This window comes from Zonotrichia albicollis, chromosome 3, assembly GCF_047830755.1.
Source record: "Zonotrichia albicollis isolate bZonAlb1 chromosome 3, bZonAlb1.hap1, whole genome shotgun sequence".
NCBI lineage: Eukaryota > Metazoa > Chordata > Aves > Passeriformes > Passerellidae > Zonotrichia > Zonotrichia albicollis.
Genome location: NC_133821.1, coordinates 48,004,794 through 48,026,922, shown reverse-complemented (window position 1 = coordinate 48,026,922; position 22,129 = coordinate 48,004,794). Strand labels below are relative to the sequence as shown.

At 42.5% G+C, this 22,129-nt stretch overlaps 2 protein-coding genes across 18 annotated transcripts in view; one reads left to right on the top strand and one right to left on the bottom strand.

The window, feature by feature from the left end:
• The window catches only part of AGPAT4 (1-acylglycerol-3-phosphate O-acyltransferase 4), a 69,149-nt gene extending 52,524 nt beyond the window's left edge, over positions 1-16,625 (top strand). For all 4 annotated transcript variants that reach the window (XM_074537350.1, XM_026793085.2, XM_005486491.4 and 1 more), the window contains 4 exons: positions 3,522-3,624; positions 4,933-5,008; positions 10,177-10,375; positions 15,314-16,625. In XM_074537350.1, the coding sequence (XP_074393451.1) occupies positions 3,522-3,624; positions 4,933-5,008; positions 10,177-10,375; positions 15,314-15,405 (470 nt within the window). In that variant the 3' untranslated portion in view covers positions 15,406-16,625. The remainder of the gene's footprint in view (positions 1-3,521; positions 3,625-4,932; positions 5,009-10,176; positions 10,376-15,313) is intronic.
• Positions 16,626-17,093: 468 nt separating this feature from the next.
• MAP3K4 (mitogen-activated protein kinase kinase kinase 4) overlaps positions 17,094-22,129 on the bottom strand; it is a 69,542-nt gene continuing 64,506 nt past the window's right edge. For 7 of the 14 annotated variants that reach the window (XM_074537345.1, XM_074537344.1, XM_074537348.1 and 4 more), the window contains 3 exons: positions 21,589-21,711; positions 20,944-21,050; positions 19,625-20,731 (listed from right to left, as the gene is read on the bottom strand). In XM_074537345.1, coding sequence (XP_074393446.1) covers positions 20,435-20,731; positions 20,944-21,050; positions 21,589-21,711 — 527 coding nt within the window. In that variant the 3' untranslated portion in view covers positions 19,625-20,434. The other 7 variants (XM_074537347.1, XM_005486493.4, XM_014266660.3 and 4 more) reach the window with 3 other exon arrangements.

Below are 22,129 nucleotides of genomic sequence, written 5' to 3'. Positions count from 1 at the left end.
GGGATTGTTTTTTCCTTCAGAACTTGCTTTCAGAAGTTCAGATCTCTGTACATAATTTGATTCTTAAAGAAATGCTTTTAATATTTTCTGAACTTGTTCTGATACTTTTGTCAGTGACCATTCCTATCAGTATGGTTTTATAGATGCAGTCCCCAGGAACTTAATTCCTAGAAGCTGTTCACTTTCTTAATAAATTGCTGTTTGCTACCTGTACTGTTCATGGAAGCAAATGAAAATACATATCTGTTTCTAAGACATGAATCTATTACTTACAGTAAAAGTAGATGTCTCAAATACTGCCAAAGATATATTTAATTACTACTTTTATTGTCTGGCTGTATATCAGGCAGTTCCTTTCAGCTGCTTTTATTTAGTAATGACTTGTACTTAAAAATGTACTTCACGATGGATTGTAGATAAGCCCAAGTTTTGTTGTGTACCTTTTCCTCCAGTTGTGCATGCTGGGAACTGCTGTCCCAGAGGGACTGCATGAGAATTCCAGGGTGATATTCTCATGGAGTTTTGGGGTATGACAGTGGTTGGGCATATTGCAATGACTTGTTGTTCCCCTGTGAGTTGTATATTAGTCCTGGATTTTTTTTTTCAAGTGGGTTTCTATTCATCATCCAGAGCAAGTAACACAATTTGAGAGAAGATGAGTGGGGTTTTTTCAAGCTGGCCCAATTAATGAAATGTTAAATCAAAGGATTGTGTCAAGGTGGTGTCACAGCAGCAGTACAGTGAATGCCACTGTACCTTTCCCTCCCTTTTCCAGTCTTCAGATCATTCTGTGCTAGTATGAAGATGCATGCAGCCACACTCATTGCCTGTTTGTCAGTGAATCATCCTGGCATAATCCACCATGGCCACAAAATAATGTGTGAAATTCAAGAGGACAGTCAAAGTAAGAAAAATCCTCTCTAGATATGTAATCCAAAGATTTATTTTTTAGTTTGAAGTTAAGAAATTAAATCTTAAATTCTTAAGTACTTAGCTCTCTGTCAGAATGCTGTAGATGAAACCCAGAGTTAATGAGATGACAAAAAAGCTGGGCAGAGATTAGAAAACAAAATCAAAAACAAAAACCTAATCGGTTTTTTGACAGAAAGAGCTTTAAAATATTTGTGTTTTGTTTTTAATGAAAAAGAGATTCTGAGATATAACTCCTTTCAAAAAAATATTACACAATTGAAGCAAAACTCATATTTTGCTTGTATTAGTCGGAGAGTGGGACAGTTGTAGTGTTTTCAGGATACTTTGGAGGGGTTTTTCCACTTGTTTTACAATGTGAATTTTCTGGTCTCTTCAGCTTTTGGGTGAGAAAGTCATGAGATGTCCAATTCTATTTATGCAATTACATAATCCATGTTTAATGATAACCTGTTTCAGCATGTCACACAGCATGCTAGTGCTTCTTTGACTGTGGATGCTTTCTGGCAGATTTTCATTTCATGCAGTCTTTTTCTTGGACACTTTCATTGTTATTCTTTTCTGCTCTCTCAGAATGAGAAAGCTAAAATCTTTAGTTATCTTCAGTTACATCTGGATAACAGAGGTCTGTTTACTCCTGCACATTGATACCATTGTCTTGGGCTTGGCACTGCCTTGCACCAAAAGATTTCAATGTGTTATTAAAAGATATTAGACTGAATGTTAAACTGTGGACCAGTTGGAAACTGGAATAGCTTTTTTTTCCCCCTGGAGAGAAGGAAGCTCTGTGTAAGACTGTCAGCACATAAAGATGTTACTGTCCATCTCCACAGAAGGTTTTTTCAGAACAGGAGAACCATCTTCCAATGTGTCTCAACAAAAACCCAATTCATACAAAAATTCAAATGTAGATGCCTTGTAAGAGATGGAAGTGTTGTGTATATCATACTTTGCTTTATTGCATCCCTATTGTTGTTAGAATAATCTCATGCTATTAAAGAATAAACTAAGAAGCTTACACTGTATAAACCAAACTGAGCTCTTGTTTTCCTTCAGTTACATTGGATTAGTAAATTAGAGTAGATTAGTAAAATCCTTATACACTAAGAAGCTTAAAAATGGAGGCTGATAATTGATTTTTTAAAAAGTAATTTCATACTTATGTTTTACATTGAGAGTAGTGTGCCTGAAGTAGATTTTGTCTTGTTTATTAGTTTTGAGTTTGAGCTAAGAACCCAACTGTAGTAGGAAAAGAATGGAGTTGTTAGTGAGGGACAGAGTCATTTTGCACTGGCAAGGGTTTGGCCTTTGTTTTCAGGATTTACTTTCAGCACTGAAGCCAGGCTTCACTATGAATTCAGTTTTGCAGTAACAAATGATGTGGTGAGTTTCTGGGAGCTGAATGAGACCAAACCATATTTATCTCTCATAGCTAGAGAGGTTTCAAAACCAAGAGCAAATCTGTCCTGTGTAATAAGTCCTTCTTAGGTGAGTCAAGAGGTTTCACAATAAAGGTTTACCACATGCATTTTTATTAATTATTGCAGAACTCTGGAGCAGAAAGCCTAAAGTACATCAGGCTACACATGAAAATTCTTCTTAGTCACATTTGTGACAAAAAATAGGAAAGTTGTTTTGCTGTCATTGCACTCAGAGTTCATACCATGATGCACAGCTGATTTCAGTGTCAGGAAAATGAATCATTCCCTGGTAATTTTGTGACATCAGGAAAATAGTGTATCTAAGGATGCATTCAGATAAACTCTTTTGCAGCTATTCATGTGGTTCTAAACAGTGAATGCTTTTTCTGTAGCAGCTGTTTGTGATTGCTCTTTTAGTTTATCTGCCATCAGCCTTTGCAAATGGTTTTACTGCTCCTACCCAGTCCTGAGCTGTGCAGTTTTCGTGGTGCTGGAAGTTTGGCTGCAGTTTTGTTCAGCAGAGCTTCCATGTTCTGTTCCTCACATCTGCATGTTCTCATGGCAGCATCCAGCTCACACAAGGTGTGGTGTGTCCTTGTCTCTCTGCCTCTGCCCCAGAGCAGGTGCCTGAGTTAGCAAACAGTGGAAGGGAGCTGGGGCCATTCATGGCAGCATTCAGCCCTGCTGCTGCAGGAGGTCTCTCACACACAGTTTACCTGTTCTCAGTCAGAGGGTGATATAAACAATTGCTCATTTTTTATAAAATGTGTATCTGCCTGGTTGTTTCCTCAGATTTAGGGGGCAGTTGTTGATTCCCAGTGAGCTGAAAAAGGTAATAGTTCTGCAACCATTTGACTCCTAGGAAGTCCCAGGTGTATTCTGTCAGAAGCTGTCATACTGTACCTGATGAGGGAGGGATGGAGAGGAGGCAAGGGTGGATGGAGAGCAAACCTGTCCGTTCTGCAGGTGCAGTTCCTGAAAGAGTCACTGGTTATTTGGCTTCTGCAAACCTGCATGTTGGATATTCTATTGTCGTTTTTACCTTGGTGATAGCTCAAACTGTGGTGCTATTGCTGATGACTTCCTTAAATATTCCCCTTGTCTGAGAGAGAATTACTTATTTCCATTGTATTACTACAGTAAATACATAACCTGTTTTTCTTCTTGTAGTTTCTGCAGTCTATGATTCTACCCTTAATTTTAGAAATAATGAAAATCCAACATTGCTGGGAGTTCTAAATGGAAAGAAATATCATGCAGATTTATATGTAAGGCAAGTAATCCATATTTTAATTCCTTTTAAGCGGGAGTGTGTACTTGAAATCACACTTGGTCAAATAAGGGAGTGTTTTCAAGTGGATAACAGAAAGCAGATCTCTACCAACCTGGCTTCACAGAACTTCAGATGAAAATTCATATGGGTTGGTTTGTGTTTCTGGTAAAGTTCTGTGATTGTGAGGAGTCCATAAATGTCTAGAGAACTTTTTGTTTATTATTTTTTACTCATTTGTGGGTCAGCTCAGCAGCAGCACTGGGATGTCTTTTCACTCACTTCCCAGAATACCAAACACAACTGAAGTGTTCAGGTGGAGTTGCTTTACACCTCTCTGGCACAGGAGTTCCAGAGACAGTTCCAGTTCCTCTGGTGGAGGTCAGCTCAGACTTTGCTGTCTGGTGGTGTTGTTGTTGATATATTTGACAGCTGTGCCCTCCCTACCAAGAAGGGGGTTGTTTAGTAGAAAAAGCATTACCTGGATTCCTTTCATTAAGGTTTCTATAAATTAAAAATACCCTAATGGCTTCCCATGATCTTAATGGGAAAGAGCCAATTCCCAGGTGAGGTTCCACCAGCAGCACCTGTGCTACAGGCACTCAGGGCATGGGATAATGTAGGGTTGGAGCATGAACCTAAAAGTGATGCTGCAAGTGATCAGGAGGTCATCATATCCCCTTAAGAGCTATCATGGACCATGGTCCAGTTCCTTTATCCTGGACAGCAATATGAAGAGGAATGGGATGACCTTTTCTTTCTACTTCTCCTTTTCTACCTGTTTGAAAAAGTATTTTTTTCAGAACTATTTTTGTCCAAGGGTAAAAAGAAAGTTTCTCTTGATTCCTCTTCTCACATGGTAGCTCACCTAGTGTCCTTGTGTTTGGTGTACATGGCCTGGCTGGATGGTGTTCACAGGGCCCTGCCTGTGGGTGTCAGCTCCAGCAGAGCAGAGGGGTTCCTCTTGCTGTGTCTCCCTTTGCACCATTCCAGCCTGCTGCAAGTCAGTCTGGCATAGCATGGAAATTGCTTTTCTCAGCTCAGGATAGCTGCTTACACATCCTGAAAAGCTGTTACAGGCAGGGTAAACCTCATGGCTAAATTTGTTTTGGCAATTAGTTGAGGACTATCACAGATTCCTTCAAAATCTCCTCCATATTTGCTTGTTGAAGTGCTGTAGGTATGGCACAAGTTAAAAAAGGTGGGAAATGTGGTATGTCCTGTCAGATAATCTGTCTGTATAATGTGAGTGCTGTTCAGGAAAGTCAAAGCATTTAATATTCTTCAATTTCTCTTGTTTACCGTTGGCAGGCGGATTCCTCTAGAGGATGTCCCAGAAGATGAGCAGGAATGTTCTACCTGGCTCCACAAACTGTATCAAGAAAAGGTTGGATTTTTTGTCAAGACAGCACTTACAAGCCACTAGTTCCTTTTAGTGCTAGTAGACCTTTCCAGTGTGCATGTGTAGTGTCCCAGTTTGGAGGCTGGGAGTGAGTTGGTTTGTTTGGCTTTCAGGGTAAGTGCTCTATTTCTCTGCAGGGTAAGTTCTCTGTTGCACTACAAACTTGATCCTGTGCTTCCAGTCATGATTGCTTTTGTTTTGTACATAGAGCAACAGGAAGAAAGCTTAAACAAGACTTTCTAGAGCAGTTTTAAGCCTCTTCTTTAGAAAATTGCATAAGGATACAAAACTCGAAATTGTCTTACTGCCTTCTGATTGGTAGAAAGACCTTCTTTCCCTAGAAGACACCTTCTAAATATCAAGAAGCAGTTTGTGGGCTAAATAAGGTCTGTTCTTTAGTGTATTAAATTTTTTTTCCCTTGTTTACCCTGCCTTTTTTACCAATGCAGACATCCAGCATTAAAAGAACAGGCTGATAAATTGTTTTCACACTGTGGGTTAAGAAGGCATGCATTTAAGATTCCTGATTTCATAGGATGAGGAGAGAATAATAATGATTGTATTTGTAGATGCCCAGTGGTTTGGGGTTTTTATTCTTTTTTTTCCTTTGCAAATGCTTCCATATGAATCTTTCATCTTTCAGAATCTGTTTCTTCTGGGCTGGTTTTATAAATGTTGGAGATAGTTGTTGGGGAATGTGCTTTTTGAATGCACACAGCACTCCCATTTCAGTCAGCAGGAGTCATAGGTATGCACGGCATGAGGGCCTGGCAGTTCACTTTGCTTCAATACCTTGATCAAAGTTATGTATTCAGACTGGAATGCAGCAGTGCTTTGGATTTAGAAATTATAGAATATAGCTATGCTCTGGTTTCCTCTCACTGGGACAGCAAAATTCTGCTGTGCCATTTGTCATGCTCTTCCCGGCACACCACATTGACAATGCCCTGGCAGTTCTGTTTCAAGCCATGCCTGTTTCTGCTGTGCTGTATAGCTCCTCTAAGCAGCTTGCTTACAGGAATGTGGAAAGTAAATGTGTCTTGAGACCTCACTTGTAGGTCTGCTCCCCTTGCCTCTGATGCCCCTTCTCAGAGTTTGTGCTCCCGGCACCTGATTGAGGCACAGCCCCCAGCACCTTTGCAGAAAAGGAGGCTGTTACCCGCGGCCCATGTGTGTGTAAATGGTCCTTCTGCTCAGCATTGCAAAGTCCACTTTCTGCTGCCATGCCTTTGGAGTCGTGTTTCATGTCCCTGAGAACTGTTCAGACATTTGCAGGACAAGAGCATAAGTGTGAATGTGGTGATTGTTTTCCTCAATCCTTTATTACATAGTTGCAGTAATTCACTCCAGGATTTTTCTGTTATTCCCTCTTTGGCAAACACTCAGTTGCTTCTAGTGCTAACAGAGGGTACATCTACCCTTCATAATATTATATTGTACAATATATCATAGTATTCTTCATGACAACTTCATTTGCTGGTTGGTTAAGTCTCTGGTTTCCTATTTAATTGCAGGAGTGAAGTTTTGCATCCAAGAGTGAATTGTGCTGTGTTCAGTTTTCCATTCCACTAAAACCTTTTTTGGTTATGTGAATGTTTTTGATTTATTAAGGCTGAGGGGAGCTGTTTGTTTGTTTGTGTTTTGGTTTGGGATTTTTTGTGATGATTTTCATTTTTCTCTGAGGGCAGCATGTTTCTCTTTCTCCAGCTCTTTTACTTTAGTGAAACTTACTTCATTGCAGTCATTCCTGGTTTACTGAAGCCCTTGTCTTTGTAAAATCACACTGGCAGAATATAGAGCAGGGACAACTTCTTCCAGAGTTCTGAGATGATGAAAGCCTACCTGCAGGGTAAAAATACAATTTTTTTTTTCACCATTCTGCCCTGCATGTTAAAAAGATTATGGGCTCTTAGGTCAGATAATAAACAGCAGTGCCTCCCAGGTGCTGTTTCCAAAAATTAATTCTGTTTCAGGTCATCTTCAGAGTCAGAAAATATTTGTGATATAATGTAGAAAATTTGTTATTCAAAGGGCAGTAATTCATTGCAAGATACACACTCATCCCCTGCTTTGTCTGTTTTGCTTGCAGCATTTCACTTGCTGTTTCAAAGTCAGACAAGCTGTGCATGCTACTGGAAAGCAGAGACCCTATTTTAACACACATTATGGTTCCCTGTGCTGTTGCTTATTCTCAATAATTTTAATAATTTTGCAGAAGTTTCTCAAGACTCACATACAATATGCTGAATTATGCTGTATTAGCACGATTCAGTGGCTGGAGAATGCCACAGGTACTGAGGTCAAGGCCTGTGCACTCAAAGTGATCAGGATTGCAGAGCTGTTGGAATGAGTAATGAAACCAGCAGCTACTGAACATGGAGGGACATGAATTTTTTTAAAAATTTATTTATTTCCTCATACTGACATTAGTAAAGGAATGAGAGTCTTTGAGAAAAGCTTATTCTTTTGTTTTTTCTTCCTTGTCTGCTCTCACCTACAAGTACCTCAAACTGAGATACTTCTCTGTGGGAGCCTGTTGTGTTTATGTTCTTGCTACTTGTCACTTCGTTTTTTGGCTTAGTCACTGCTACAAACACAGTTGAAGAGTCCTGCCAGATAAACAGTGTCATTGTGCTGCTGCTCTAAAGCAAACACTGTTCTCCTTCCACATACGGCCACCACTGTATCAGTAAGTTCCAAATTATGACAGAAGTTCAGTTTGGGTTGCACATTGCCTTCTCTTTTTATTTCTTTTACTTTTTTTTTTAACTGCCATTGCTAGAAAGGCTCCCTGTGACTTTAACAAGGACTGGGTTGAGCATCTTTTTGCCAGGTCTGAAGAGGTAGCATGTAGTAATCACAACTCTGCTAGTCCTTTCATGTTTGTTTTCTTTTTTTGCCTCATTATAGCCTCAGCACCTGAAGTAGAAGTTCTGTTTGAAAATCTTAATTTTCATTAAAAAGAAAGCAAGCTTCTAATTCTTCTTGCTTGTAAAAGAAGCTTGGAAGACAGGGCCTGAAAATATATACAGAAATGTCCCAGGGAATTAGCAAAGCCTGACTGAAGAGGAGAAGTGTATAGAACTCCAGTGTTTGGGAACAAAGTATATATTTTTGGATCCTCATTGTTTGTGGGCTTCCTCACGAAGGGGCAGCAGCTTACCTGTGCTGTCAGGCCTCCTGTGGGAATGGACAGGAGGAATCCAGTCAGCCTCTTACAAGGAGATGGATGTTCCCTGACTTGCCCTCACTGCATTACCTCACTGTCTGAAGTAACTTAAATGTGCTGGGGGCAGTAGAGGGAGCATGTTTCCGTGTTGGAATGTGATACCTGCGTGGATGGAATTCATTACAAACCAAAAAGAAGCTCTGTAGGCAGAGGAATGAAAGGAGCCTAATGTGAGGAAGGTGATTTTGGGAAATGGTGAGGTGTATCATCTGTTTAAAGTCTGTCTTGTTGCTGGGTATCATAGGCACCCTCACAAAAGCTTTCAGGACAGATGAACCCATAGATGCCTTTTGCAAGTGAATGAATGTATTTAAGGGTAAGGAATAGTAACTGAAGAGCTGTTCCCCACAACAGTGGGAAGTATGGTGGAGCTGTTGGCCTTGACATTGTTTTGCCTTTTGTGTTTGTTTTCCATCTGTCTCAAGCCTCCCAGTGAGGTGTGGTCAGTGGTTTTGCTGCCCCTCGTGCCATGCAGAGCCAGCAAAGAAAGCCCTGCTGTGCTTGTTTCAAGGGAGCCTCTCCTGCTCTCTGTAGTAGCAGGCCCTCTAATGGCAATGCCAGCAATAGTCGGGAATTCTTCACATTCCTGGGTAATACCAGCATTTGGAAGCCTAACTGTGTGTACTTAGTTCAGTTTTCTCATGATGAGTAGCTCTGTGTTCTAAAGCAGTCTTCACTGCAGTGTGAAGAAAATAACATACACTGTGAACTCTGTTGAAGATGGCTCAGTAATTGGCCACAGTGATCCCACTGCAGTCCAGCTCACATCAGTAAAACACAATTTTTGTAATCTCAATAAAGAGAGGGCAGTGCTTCAATTACTGCATAATCCCATAAAAGCTGAATGATCATTTTGAAATAGACAAAGTGGTAACAGCTTGTAGTTGCTCAAGTTGCTATCAAGTAAGTAATTGTTTGTGTCAACTGGAGTGTAAGTATGAAATCATAGCATAGTAAAAAAATAGTCTTTTGGTTGATTCATCTTGGCTTTCCTAAAAGTTTTAGAAACCAAAAATCCTTTCTTTAAAGAAATATTATACTTCATTCTGATTAAGTTAATTTTTTTATGTCAATCTAATGCTGACTTCATTATTCAGCCAGATTTTTTTTGTGATAACACAGATCAATAATTTTTGCTTTTAACAAAGAGGGAGGATTTTTTTTCCCCCCACCCACTTTTGGTATCTTGGATTGGTGAGATCAGTAAAGGCAATGCTATTCACCCATGTGGAGAACAGAAAAAACAATCCCCAGCCCATTATCCTCCTTGTGTTATACTTAAAGGTCAAGTCATATGCTCATAGGCAGTGAGAGATTTTGTGCTGTTGACACACTACACTGCCTCTAGGGAGGGTCAGCACCCAAACTTCCCACTACAAGCAGCACGGGGACAAGGTAAACAAGACTACATCCCTGGGACAAAGGCAGGAAGGGGTGGTGTTCTTTGGAGTGTGATGCCTGGTCACCCTTTCTGACAGGTTTTTGGGTGCTGTTTGAGAGCAGCAGTTGGAGGAAACAAGAGGGAACAGGGAATGCTGCTGAGGATGGAGCCCAGACACTTCCCTGGCCTACCTGCAGTGCTTGGGCAGTGGCTGTGGCTCCTGCAGGAGTGCATGTCCCATCATCCCTCCTGTTTTCCTCGGCTGCTGTGCTCTCCAGGTATGGCATTTTTCAGGCTGCTGTTTGTAGGAGAAAGAAAGTATTCACACATCAGTGTATGCTCTCCCTTTCTTTTTTTTTTTCTTTCTTTTTTTTTTTTTGACTCTGTGTTCATTGACTTCAAAGTACAAGCTTTCCAGCCATCAGCTGGTCTTTGATCTTCCCCTGTGGTTACAGGCCTCCAGAAGGAGGGACATCAAAGCCAGGGATGGCAAATTTTGTTGGCAGATGGGGATGTAATTGTTGCCCTCCTCTGTTCTGCCAGGATGCATTCCAGGAGGAATATTACCGCACAGGAACCTACCCAGCAGTCCCGACAGTACCACCCCGTCGGCCATGGACACTTTTGAACTGGCTTTTCTGGGCCTTATTGCTGCTATATCCTTTGTTCCAGCTGCTCATCAACATGATCAACAGTGGATCATCACTGACACTGGCTAGTTTTGCATTTGTCATTATAATAGGTGAGTTTTTCTGATTAAAAAAAACTGGCATAGTCTGTTTGGTGCTGGGTTTTGGAACAATGGCCTAATGGTGCACTGAAGTGTAGCTACTGCAAAATGTTTTGAATTTGTCATCTTTCCTTCAGCATTTTTCTCTTAATTCAGTTTCTCCCCTCAGCAGACTGGTTGGTTGGGTGCCATTTCAAAGTTCTTCATGCCTTGTGTGCCCTCCACAGGGAGCCTCACACCATTATTCAGGGTTTCTGGAGTTTAACCTCAGGGCCCACTGCTTTGCTGCTTGACATTGTAGCATTGTGATGGTTTTGGATTTAGCCCTTTGTAATTTAGCTGAGTGACACCACACCCCTCACCCTGCACCTAATACAATCTTGCTATTAGTGACCTAGGTCACATCAGTTCTTTATCAAGAAGCGAAAGAAAGAACCTGTAAAGGAAAAAAGCTATGATGCTACCAGGAATAGACAGCAAAACCAACCTTCTTTTCATTTCTTTCCCCTTTTCTTGTTCCCCACTTACCTTTCTTCTGCTTCTAGCCACAAGGAAAGGTTAATAGGCAGGCTGCTCTGAGTCATCTCTTGACTGCAGTGATAATCCAAAGGATTTATTCTCAGGTTATCTGTAGTACTGGATCTACCAGAAGGCTCCAGCAGCCTGCAGGCACAGCCAGTTGTGTAGCAAAGCAGGGAGGACTGTGTTTGCTGTCCTTACAGTGGGACTGATAATTGGTACCTGGTGGCTTAACAATGTAAAAGGAAGGTTTTTCTGCAGACTGGAGGGATTTATCAGATGACAAAATCAGCTCTTCCCATTGCTCCTAGCAGTCTTTTCTCGCTGTTTATAACTGAAGCACACAGGTAGTGGTTTGGTTTTTTCCTCTGGCACTTTGACAGCTTACCTGATACTCCAGAATCAGGAGCTTTACTGCAGTCCCCAATAGCCCATTGTAATAGATTGCTGTTTTTAAGGGTGGGTTTCAGTACCTGATACAGGTGCAGATAAGCACAAAATAAACCTTTTGTGATAGAGCAGAGTAACTGGGAGGTCCTTTCACTGGGTACCCTCTGCACTGTTTCTAGATTGTCATTTGTCCTTTGGATAGTTTCTACTTATTGTGCTCTCCAGTAAAACACTGACTGGCTTTTAAGTAACTGGCTGTTCAGGTGGAAAGAGCTCTAAGAAAAATGCTCCACTTGAGCTGGAGTGAAAGGACTGTAATCCCTCAGACCTAGCTCTGAGGTCTAAGAATGAATAACCCATGTGTGTACAGCTCTGCTCAAACACTGTTCAGCTCAAACACTTTCAGCCCTAAATAAATGGCATTTCTTTATAGTGTGAATGTTGTCCCCTTGTGCTTTGCTGTGCAGCAGTTTGGCTGTTTATACTCCCAACAGTCATCACACTGTGTTCATACCTTACTGCTGCTCTGGGCCTGGGAGCCCTTTGTGAAACTGCTTGAATCAATACAAGGCAGTCACTGCTCCAGAGGATAAATGCTCAAGTAGTTTGAGGAGCAAAAGTGCTTTGAAAACCAGCTTTAGTTTTGCAGAACACATGGCAAGAACTTTAGGTACTTAGCTCACAACAACTGTTTAAAAATTGGTGCTGATATTGTGGTGCTGAAGCATAGGCACGTCTGTCAAATGTCAGTAGCTGCACGTGACAGCAGCTTCTTCTTTTTTTCTCCTCCTCCTGCTTCCCTGGTCTCATTTGGCTTCAAAGAACCAAATGTTGGGTGGCCTTTCATGTTTTGATAACGTGTGTTGAGGAGGACACCCACCCTTCATCCTCTAGAAGTAATTTATTGCAAAGCTGTCAACAGCAGTTAAAAGGGGAGTGTATGCAGAAGATGAGAGGTTTCTAAGGGAGCAGCAGCTATTCCATGTTTCATGCTAAAAGCACGGTGGCATCTGGGCTGGTGGCACAGGGCCAGCAGCTCCAGAGCAGCTCTAGGCGAGAGAAGCGTTCCCTCTGAACGAGTGCCAGTAGGGATGAGCTAGCTGGGATTGCTGGGAGCTGCTCTGTGTGTGCTGTGCTCTGTGGGTGGGATCAGCCCTGGGGACATCCCAGTGTCCTGGAGCAGAGTATGGAGCACAGGGCTGGAGCACGGTGTGGCCTGGGCCTGCTGCAGGCTGAGCTGAATGGAAGGTGAGGAGGAGGAGGGGACAGGCCAGCAGGGCTGTAGTAAGTTTTACAGCAGGGTACAAACCATGTGCAGGATCATGCCTGTGTCCATTCTGCCTTTTGGTGGAGCTGCCAGATAGTCTGGCCTTTCAGCCTGGTGCCTAGAAATTGGGGGATTTGGGGTGGGTTGTTTCTTTATGTGAGTGTGTTGCTTGTTTCTTCTCCTTCATAGTATGTAGGAGAGGCCCTCAATGGAAATGTCTATAATTCATGCAGTCTTTAGTTGTACAAATCTCAGTTTCAATGCATAACCTATATAACTCAAGTGCAAACTATATGTGGGATATTTTTATGCCCCTGCCTGCTGTGCTGCTTATAGCACTTGCTGTGTAGTATAAAGGCAGGGCAACAGATGAGAAAAAAATCCTGAGTAGTAAGAGAAAAGGTGGAAATCCTTTGAGCTAAGGTTTTGCTGAAGGATGAGATACTGCATGTGGAGGTGGTGATTTTCTTGGAGCTAAAATGTGTTCCAAGAAAGATTGCACTCCTGGCTCTCTTGACAGTGTCAGCTGTCAGCCCTCCTTGTGTCAGTGTCAGCCCTCCTTGAGCCCCCAGCACTCCAGCAGGCAGAGCAGGTCCTCAGCAACCTCCTGCATCTGTTGGATGCTGAGTAGTGGTGGGCACAAAGATGCAGGAGCTCAGTTAGCTCAGTTTGCTGCGGAGTAGTTCAAGGATGCTTCAGCCAGTAGCTTCTCTCATGCACTTCTCAGGGTGGTCTTAAACCCTCACAGCTATGAAGTTAGGCACTGCTGATTAGTTACTGCTTGATCTCCCTTTCTTTCTCCCCTTTCTTGAAGTAAAAAGCCTTATTACAGTTGTATGTAAAACAAAAAGTGAATAAATCCTTAAATGTGAAGGCATCTCTCAGGTCTGCACTGAGGCTCAGGAGAGCTGTGCTGAGGAGGCGCTGCAGGGACAGAGCAGTGAGGCAGCCCAGCCTTTCCCCTCTTTGCTTCCAAGGCTTGGCACACATGAGCAGTCCTCTTCTCCTTGCACCCCACCTTCCCCAGCGTGCTGAGGGCTACAGGTGAGATGGGCATAGAAGGCAGTGGCAGCTTCTGCCAGGGAGCAAAGGACAAAAAAGGACATCTGAACTGCTGAACTAGTTGTTTTTTGTGTCCAGGCATTCTTGGAACTGGATGAAATCCCCAGCATGGTGTGTGGCTGCTGTCACAGCTGCTCTTATTTATGCTCTGTGTCCATCTCCAGATGCTGTTTCTATCCCTTGTGGTTAAAAATCGTAATGATTTCATGCTTACTCTTACATTATGATCCCAGACTGCAGGCTACACGTCGGATCTTTCTCTTGTGTTCCCCAGCTCATGGCCCGTTAAATGTCAGAGATAGTTTTCTTTCTTTCTTTCTTTCTTTCTTGTCTGTCCGTCTGTGAGAGTGAAGCCCTTAGCTTGTCTCAGTGGTGTGTGTCTGTTCACAGAGTGACAGCGGAGTGCAAGTGGCAGTGAGTGCCCTCAGAGCCAGCTCCCTTTCTGGACTGTTCCCTGCACAGCTCTGCCCCCCCTGTGAGAGGCCCTGCTTTCCTGGCATCCCCAGGACCTGAGGGCAGCCCCATGGGCAGACCAGCTTCCCAGTGTCCAGCCACGCTGTCACATCACGTGTCACTCATCCCTGGCATCCAGGAAAAGTTGCCAATTTGCTGTCAGACTGCACAGCAGGAGTCTGTAGTGGTGGCTCTTTGTGCTGGTGTGCCAGCAGCAGCTGGTGAAGCACAGGGCAGCACTGTGTGCCAGCCCCCTCCCCTTCCACGGCTGGAGAGCAGCAAATGCCAGGACACGGCCTTGGATCAGCCCTGTGGTTCACAAGGGATGCCTCGTAGTGGGATGAAACCTCTGGATCCTCTTGGTGATCTCAGGCACTGACTTAACCATAAAGAGTCCTTTGGCTGGTGAGAGTTTGTCCAGAGTCATCTCAGAGAAGTAAATGTTGATGGGAATGAGACATCTAGAGCACCTCACCTTACTGTCACCATCAGTCAGAAAGACAGTGGGATTTGGAGGCCTTAGGGGAGGGCTGTGGCTTTCTAGGTTTGTTTGGTTTGGATTCCTTTTTTTTTGGAAAGCGTTCTGAGCAGAGGGAAGATGTTTGTGACTTCACTGATAGCTTTAGGCCTGAAAGAAGCATGGCAGTTCTGAACATGTACAGTAGCTGAACCCTTGAGGAATAACAGATTTTGGGCAATGAGGCCCTTTACAGAGAAACCAAAAGTGTGAAGGAAGGAGTTTAGGTTAAGCTGCATTCAACTTAATCACTTTAAGTGCTACAGATAAATAAATAAAATAATCCTTGCACATGGTAAATTATTACCACTGAATAATCTATAAAAGTCTTTTAAATTAACCTGTTTTCTTATAATGGACTTTTTCATGAGCTACCATTAACAAATACCACAGCTTACATTATTTTTAATTTATGAAGATCTGAAGTTCCCTTGCACTTGTTTGTGCTCTTTCAGACAAGGGGCTATTGAAAGCCAGCAGAATTCCCTTCCCCTGGCACGCAGGGCTGTGCATGCCTGTGCCTCTCACACCCATCCTGTTCCTTGTAGCCTCTGCCCTGCTGATGGGAGGGGATGTGTCCAGCCTGAGGCTCTTCCTTCATGAGACACCATAGGCAAATAAGGTGATGTGGAGGTGTGGGAGCATCAAATGCCTCTTTCATCCCAGGTCTCTTTCATGCTGCTACACCAGGACAGATGTCCAGGCCGTGCCTCAAGCAGCTTTAACTGTGTTTGTTTTGCAGCTTCTGTCGGTGTCAGATGGATGATCGGGGTTACGGAGATTAACAAGGGCTCCACCTATGGCAACAATGACAGCAAGCAGAAACAAAAGTAGCCCCTTCAGAGACTGCTTCAATCCAAAGGGAACAAATGCAACTGTCGAAAACTCTTAAGTGCATATCACGGTCCTTCAAGTGAGATCTGAGGATGAGTAATTGCCGTGCATATCTGAATTTGTGCTCCTGTTGTTTTTCTGTGGGGTTTGGGCTGGATGACACGCTGGAAGGATGCACTCCTTCCTATACTCTCAACAACAGGTTTGCACATGTGTGGTTGGTTTGTTTTCCTATGAAGTGTCTTAAGTTTTGAAGGAAAAAAAATTCTAGTGTGCTTGTATGAAGAGACTCTACCTGGAAACTAACTAGAGGTGCAAGCTTTAATGTCAGAAGATTGTTACAAGATGATTAAACTTGATAGTTGTGTAGCTCACACAGTTTAACAACCATAATCTGTCAGTGTTTAAGCACAGCACAGCGGGATGCTGTGCTTGGTTATAGCAGTGTTGGACTGAAGCAGCTCTGCAGAGCTGGCAGAGCTGCAGAGTTTTGTACATGCAGAACTGTTCCCACAGCGTGCACTACATGGGCCCTTCAGAGCTTCAGCCAGACCCTGCCTGGACAGCCACACATCAGAGCCTGGCAGCAGCAGAACCTGGATCACAATTTGGCTTTGTGGCCTGAGCAGAGCTGAGTTACCACTGCCCTCTCTTTCCCCAGGCCATACATCCCAAGGATAGCTGAAACCTCTAATTCTTCAGAGTAAATGTCATTTTTAGTTTGGAAAACTTGAAGTAGTAAAAATCCTTTTGGCTTTAAATGCTACTTAAAATTCTAGGCCATCCTAACAGTTTTGGAAACAAAATAACTGGGCATGGTGTAGTGAAATAATGCAAAGTGTGCATTACAGAATATGCCCCATGCCCATACTGTTGTGATCCTAATTAACCTGCTTGTCTGTCTTTTCTGATAAATTAGTTTACTTGGTGCCTCATAACAGCCAGCCTGAAGTAATAGTAAATTATTTTCTTCTGGGGAGGAGAGGGAACTAGGAGAGAGACCTAGGACAGTCGGTATGGCTGATTTTTTTTGATGTCTGTCTTGATTTGACACTCTTCTGAATTAAATAAAACTAGAACCAAGCTCTGAGGAAAGGGGGGTTGCTCTGATGTTCGTGGTACTGATCTCAGGACTGCCTCCTGTTTTTAAACTTCTAGAGTTAAGGGTCTGCAAGTTACTAGAAATAACTTGTTTAAAGCAGAAAAAAAAAAAAAGGAAAGGAGGGGACATTAACTAACAGCAAATATGATTGGAAAAAAATCCCAATTTTTTGAAGTCTACAGATCCCGACACTGAGCAGTGGAGGTTGTGATTGGCACTTTCAAAGACAGTCCATCTTCACTTGGCATAGAGCTAAACCAAACAGTTTTTAGTGAAGAAAGTGAGTAGTCTTACTCTAGCAGCTGGTATAAAAACATGGCTCTTTCCATATAATAAAACTGAGGCCAGAAACAGGCTAATACAACAGTACTAATTATTCCATGAAGTATGTATTTGCTATTCAGTACATCAGATAATCTAGAAACTCACCTTTTTAATATGCAGAACCTAAAAAGCAGGTCAAGTAGTGCTTTTAGCATGGAGCAAGAACTGAAGTTGAGGGATAGTGGAGGCAGTAACATTTACACCATGAAGAAAGGCACAGGCAGTGTGAGAGACTGCTTTGGGAGGCTTTTTGCCTCACACATCTTGTGTACACCTGCATTCCCTATGTTCTGAACCTTTCAGGAGCAGATTGTTCAATGTCATGAACAGAAACATGGGCTCAGATGTTTTTAGAGCCCAAGAGTAGAAAATACTGAAATGTTTACAATGCTGTTTAATAAAGCACGTGCCCTGCTCTCTATTTGCTGTAACACTCTTAACAGTGAAAAACTGAGTATTGCATCCTGTAGTAGCATTAACAAGCCAGACCTGAAGCCACTTGTACACAAGAGCTGGAAAATGGGTGGGAGGGGAGAAAGGAAAGGCCTCTCCAGGGTAGCATGTTACTGTGACCATTACCTGGCAGGCCCAGTGACCTCCAGTGGCCTTTTCTCAGGGCGGTAGGTGAGCAGTTCTGAGCAGCAAATTCATATTCCCAGGGTAACAGAGGCTCTTCTGCCTTCCTGAGAGCCACACATTTACCATGCAGTAAGGAAGACATTTGGCATTCCTTATCAATCTTAGTCCTTTCCCCTCCAAGTGCCCTTCTCCCAGAGGAAAGTACCAAACAAGTAAATCCTTCTGAAAGAGTGATGAGATGATTTCATACCCCTCTCCCTGGGCCCAACCCTTAAAACGTGCTGCTCGTGGATCCATCCTCCCAGGCACTTGTGCAAGTCCTGGCACACCACTGAGGCCCTTCCAGCACTCACTGACAGGCAGAGAAAGCTTAATGGTCCTTGCCAAAGTTAAACTTCTCCAGTTCACTGTATTAAAAGAATGACATAGGTTATTAGGAAGCAGTGTTTGCCCCTCATCCCCACAAGCAACTGTATGTTCTACAACTGCCTTAACAAAATTAGTCTTAATGTTTGTTTATACAAAAATAAAAGTATAAAAAGCTAATATGCAGTGAATGAGTTTTCTTTTGGTTGGCAAGAACAAACTGGTAAGAGTTTGTCACTTTTGTGTCACACTAAAAGCTGTCCACTGTGTTCAAGGGCACCTGAAACAAGGCAAGTGAGGACACAACTCAGGTACTTCTGCTGCACTGCAAATGAAGCACACAGCAAGCTGGGGGGACACTTCTACCTCAGGTACTCTCATTCTTTACTGAGGATGACAACATACCTCCTATGACACAGCTGAAAACAGAGCACTGAAAAGAAGGGGATGTCTTTGTTTAAATTTAGTATTATATTTTTTCGGAGCATAAATACCTGCACAGGTGACACACACACAGCAAGGTTCATACTTTCCTAGGTAGGAATGTCAGATTTTGTGGGATCTCCTTGACAACTCACCACACATGTGACTAATCAAGAATTTGTGGCTTAAGATGAGACAAGACAGTAGAATATAAAACTAAATATTAAAAAAATTTAAATTACCTGTTTTGAGTCTGAAGCTGTAACAGAAATATGTAAACTTGCACTAATGTTTACAAGTAACAGTTTTAAGTCACCTATTTGTAATAGCAAGGTAAAAAAAAATCCACTAGATCATGCATTGCAGGCTATTTTTTCCAACTGCTAACCACTTCTAGTCTCTCTTCCTTTTCTGAGGCTGATGACAACTGAGGTGTGGTGGGGAAATGAAAGCCCAGGATCAGAAGTCAGTTTTTAAAAGGTAACAGTAGGTTCTTGGTTTTGCCAAACAGAACACAAGAATCAGCTTGTACAGTTCTCTTCTAGAAGACAAAAATGTCATTCAGGGCACTCCCTGTTCACAGTGCAGACATCCAAGAAGGAAGGTGTCCCTTAGATAAAAGACAGTGTCAGGAATTGCCCATCACCCTCTTTTCTCAGAAGGTGATGAAAGGGGGAACCTTACTTCTCTTACCTCTTGTGTAAGAAACATCTCACAGTACTCATCTTGAAACTTGACAAAAACTGACTATTGCAATACAGGAGCAGCTTATTCCAGTTAGCTCAGCTTAGCAGTCTCATCCCAATGTTGTAAAAAGTTTAAAATGTGGCACAGTCCCACATTTACTTTTGGAAGAAAAACCCTTCACCAGCATGTCCTAAAATAAACCATTTATTGAGAAAAACCTTTTTTTTTAAAATTTCATTAATCAGCCTTGTGCATAACAAATCCGAAGCTTGCCAAAAACAAATAAACAAAAACCCCAGTAAAAGTTCACAGTCAGTGCACTCAAACAGATTAAAAAACAAGGTCCATAACGCCTGATAACACTACAGCATTTTTCTGAACCTAGAGAGTTCAAAAATACTACATATTAACAATACAAGTTCTCAGTCAAATGAGAAACAGGAGAAGGAACAAAAGGGTCTGGTCCATATACAGTAGTAATGGCACTTTCACTGAACATGCAGCTTCTTCCAACTTGCGGACACGTCACGTGAGCAACATGTGCCAGGTAAAATGTACAGGAGCAGCAGAGGAAGTGACACTGTCACTTGTGCAGTCTTCGTTAAGGTCAACTTTCAGACTGTTTCTCAGCACAGCCTTTATGTAAATATTACATACAGTAGTGATTCAAATCTTGTCAGAATAGAAAAGGCCAGAGATTGAGTAACTTCATTCTTCATCTGTGCAAACCTGTGAAGGAAGCAAAAGGCAATTACTTCAGCCATCTCCCTCCTGCAGCAAGATGATCATGGATCCATTTCTTTAGCACCTTCACCTTGAACTTTTTTTTCTCTTCCTTGTTCCACAGTAATGCATTACAAGTGTTTGTATGGGAGTACTGACACTGCCACTGTTACCATGCATCCTTTAGGTGCCTAAAGCAGTGTCCCCCTCTGATGGATGGGATCTGCTACAGCGGCACTGATGAGGGATGTGTGATGATGCCAAACACACTGCTCCTGAATCAGAACACCAAAATGATCAACTTTATGCTGGAAAATGAGACAGAATTCAATAAACTACAGTGCTCCTACTCCTTCAAAAAAGATGTTACTAATACAGCTCAATTTGTAGCTGTGAATATTTGCCTGTTGTTAGGGAAAGCATCACACCATAGTTCATGCAAGAACTGCTGCCTGTTACAGCAGCTGCCAGATAAAACATTCAGTATGATCTTAACTTTAAATATGAACTTAAAATCAGGTCTTTGCACAGAAGATTGGGAGACTTCTTGTGTGTGGTTTCACTTTTTATGGAGGGGCCCTTATCTCTGAAAAGCCATGCATTTGTACTTGCTAAAGTTTTTGCTGCAAAGCCCTTCAGATCCAATTAGCTACCACTGAGTTGGAGCCTGACTTGTCTTTTGAACATAAAGATGATGCATTTCAAAACAGCAGTGAAAGTTTATTGCATGGTGCACACCACGTCCTGTGGTCACATGCTTGCTGAAAACAACACATGTGCTTCTGGAAAGTTGCCAATCCATTTTTCCTGGACAGCATCAATTGGCTAGCAGCCCCTCACCATGGTACCAACCTCTGTGGCATGACTGAGAACAAAGCAGCTGATTAAGAGCTGTTCCCCATTCCCATCTGCAGTTTTTGCAGCCATAGTCATCAGACAAACCTTGACAAAAGGATGATCGAGAAGCTGGCTGGCCGTCCACCTCATCTTTGGGTCACTCTCCAGGCAGTGGCAAAGGAAGTCTTTCCCTTCTGGGCTCACTTTGTCAGGAATAGGAGGTTTATGACCCATCCCCACTTTATACATGATCTGGAAGTTGTGCTCATATTCATGCCAAGGCCTCTGCAACAGGTGACAGCATTGCTAAGTGCAAGCTATAGTGAGTAACGTGCTACCCACTAGAGCATGAGCATGTATTTCTGTGCTGCAGAAAATGAAAATCCATCCCAGTCCTTGCAGACATGAGTGTGACAAACTGCTGAGAATAGGACCAGAATTTGCAGAAAAACTGCTGAGAACAGTTTGCTTTTCATCAGCACATGAAACATCCCTACCTTGCCCGTGACCATCTCTATGACAACACAGCCCAGGCTCCAGATGTCTGCTGCACGTCCGTGCCCTTCTCCTTTCGCTCTGGTGATAACTTCTGGAGCCATGTATGCTTTGGAACAACACATAAGATGCCATCAGTTCATACAGCAGAGGGAACATATACATCAAGTGGCTGACTGGGTAAACCAAATGCTTTTTAAATACCCAATGAATTACTACTCAGGTTTTCTTGCTAAGTTTTGCCGTTTGCTGGTTTCTTGTTCTTTGTTGTGTTTTCAGCATAACTGTCTTTCAGTTTGAAAAGTGATACGGAAAATGCTGTTACAGTACATGCTTTCAGTGACTGCCATTTTCTGAAAATCTATTAAGCAGCTGTTCAGTGAAGAGTACAGTTTCTGTAAGGCTGCAGAGAAAAATACAACCCCAGAAAACACATGCTCCAGCATCTCTATAGTTACAGACAAACATGATTTTAACTCTCACATTATATCATTCACTTATTGTTTTGGCTTCTGGATGCAAAGCACAAAACTAGCTAAGGTAAAATCAAGTTTCCCTGAAACACAAGGTTTTACTCCAGACTTCTGGCAGAGGTGTCTTCCTTTATGGAAACTAAACAAGTACCTGCCTAGCACAAGCTTCCTCACCTGCAGTCCCCAAGGTACTGTTCACTTCTCCAGGCATTGTCTGGGTATTGTTCTTCAGCTTCACTGAGCAGCCAAAGTCTCCTAGTTTAATCAGTCCAGATGAGGTAAGAAAGATGTTGGCTCCTAAGAAACATAAGGAAACACGGACACACTTGTTTAAACCAGAGCTGAATTGAGGGCTTCTCAATATAGCCTTGGAAGTTGCAATGGATAATAGCTGAATTCACATTTAGATCTTTACCTGTGAATTAAGTGTGGAATATGATGGCATTAAAGATGTTTTGGTGGGTTTGTGCTAACATGAAGTGAATGGGAAGTTGACAAGTGTTCCAATTTAAAAAAAAAAAAAAAAAAAAAAAAGAGAAGAAATGACTCCTTCAGGAATTCCAGTGCTTCTCCTTGTGAGCACTACATTCAGAAGAAGCTGCTTCCTGGCAGAGGCCATTGCTATGTCCTTCCCACCAGTATCTTTTCAGAGTCAAGACAGATGATAGCACACTTGTCAATAAAAACAGTGTGGCCAGCAGGACTGGGGAAGGGA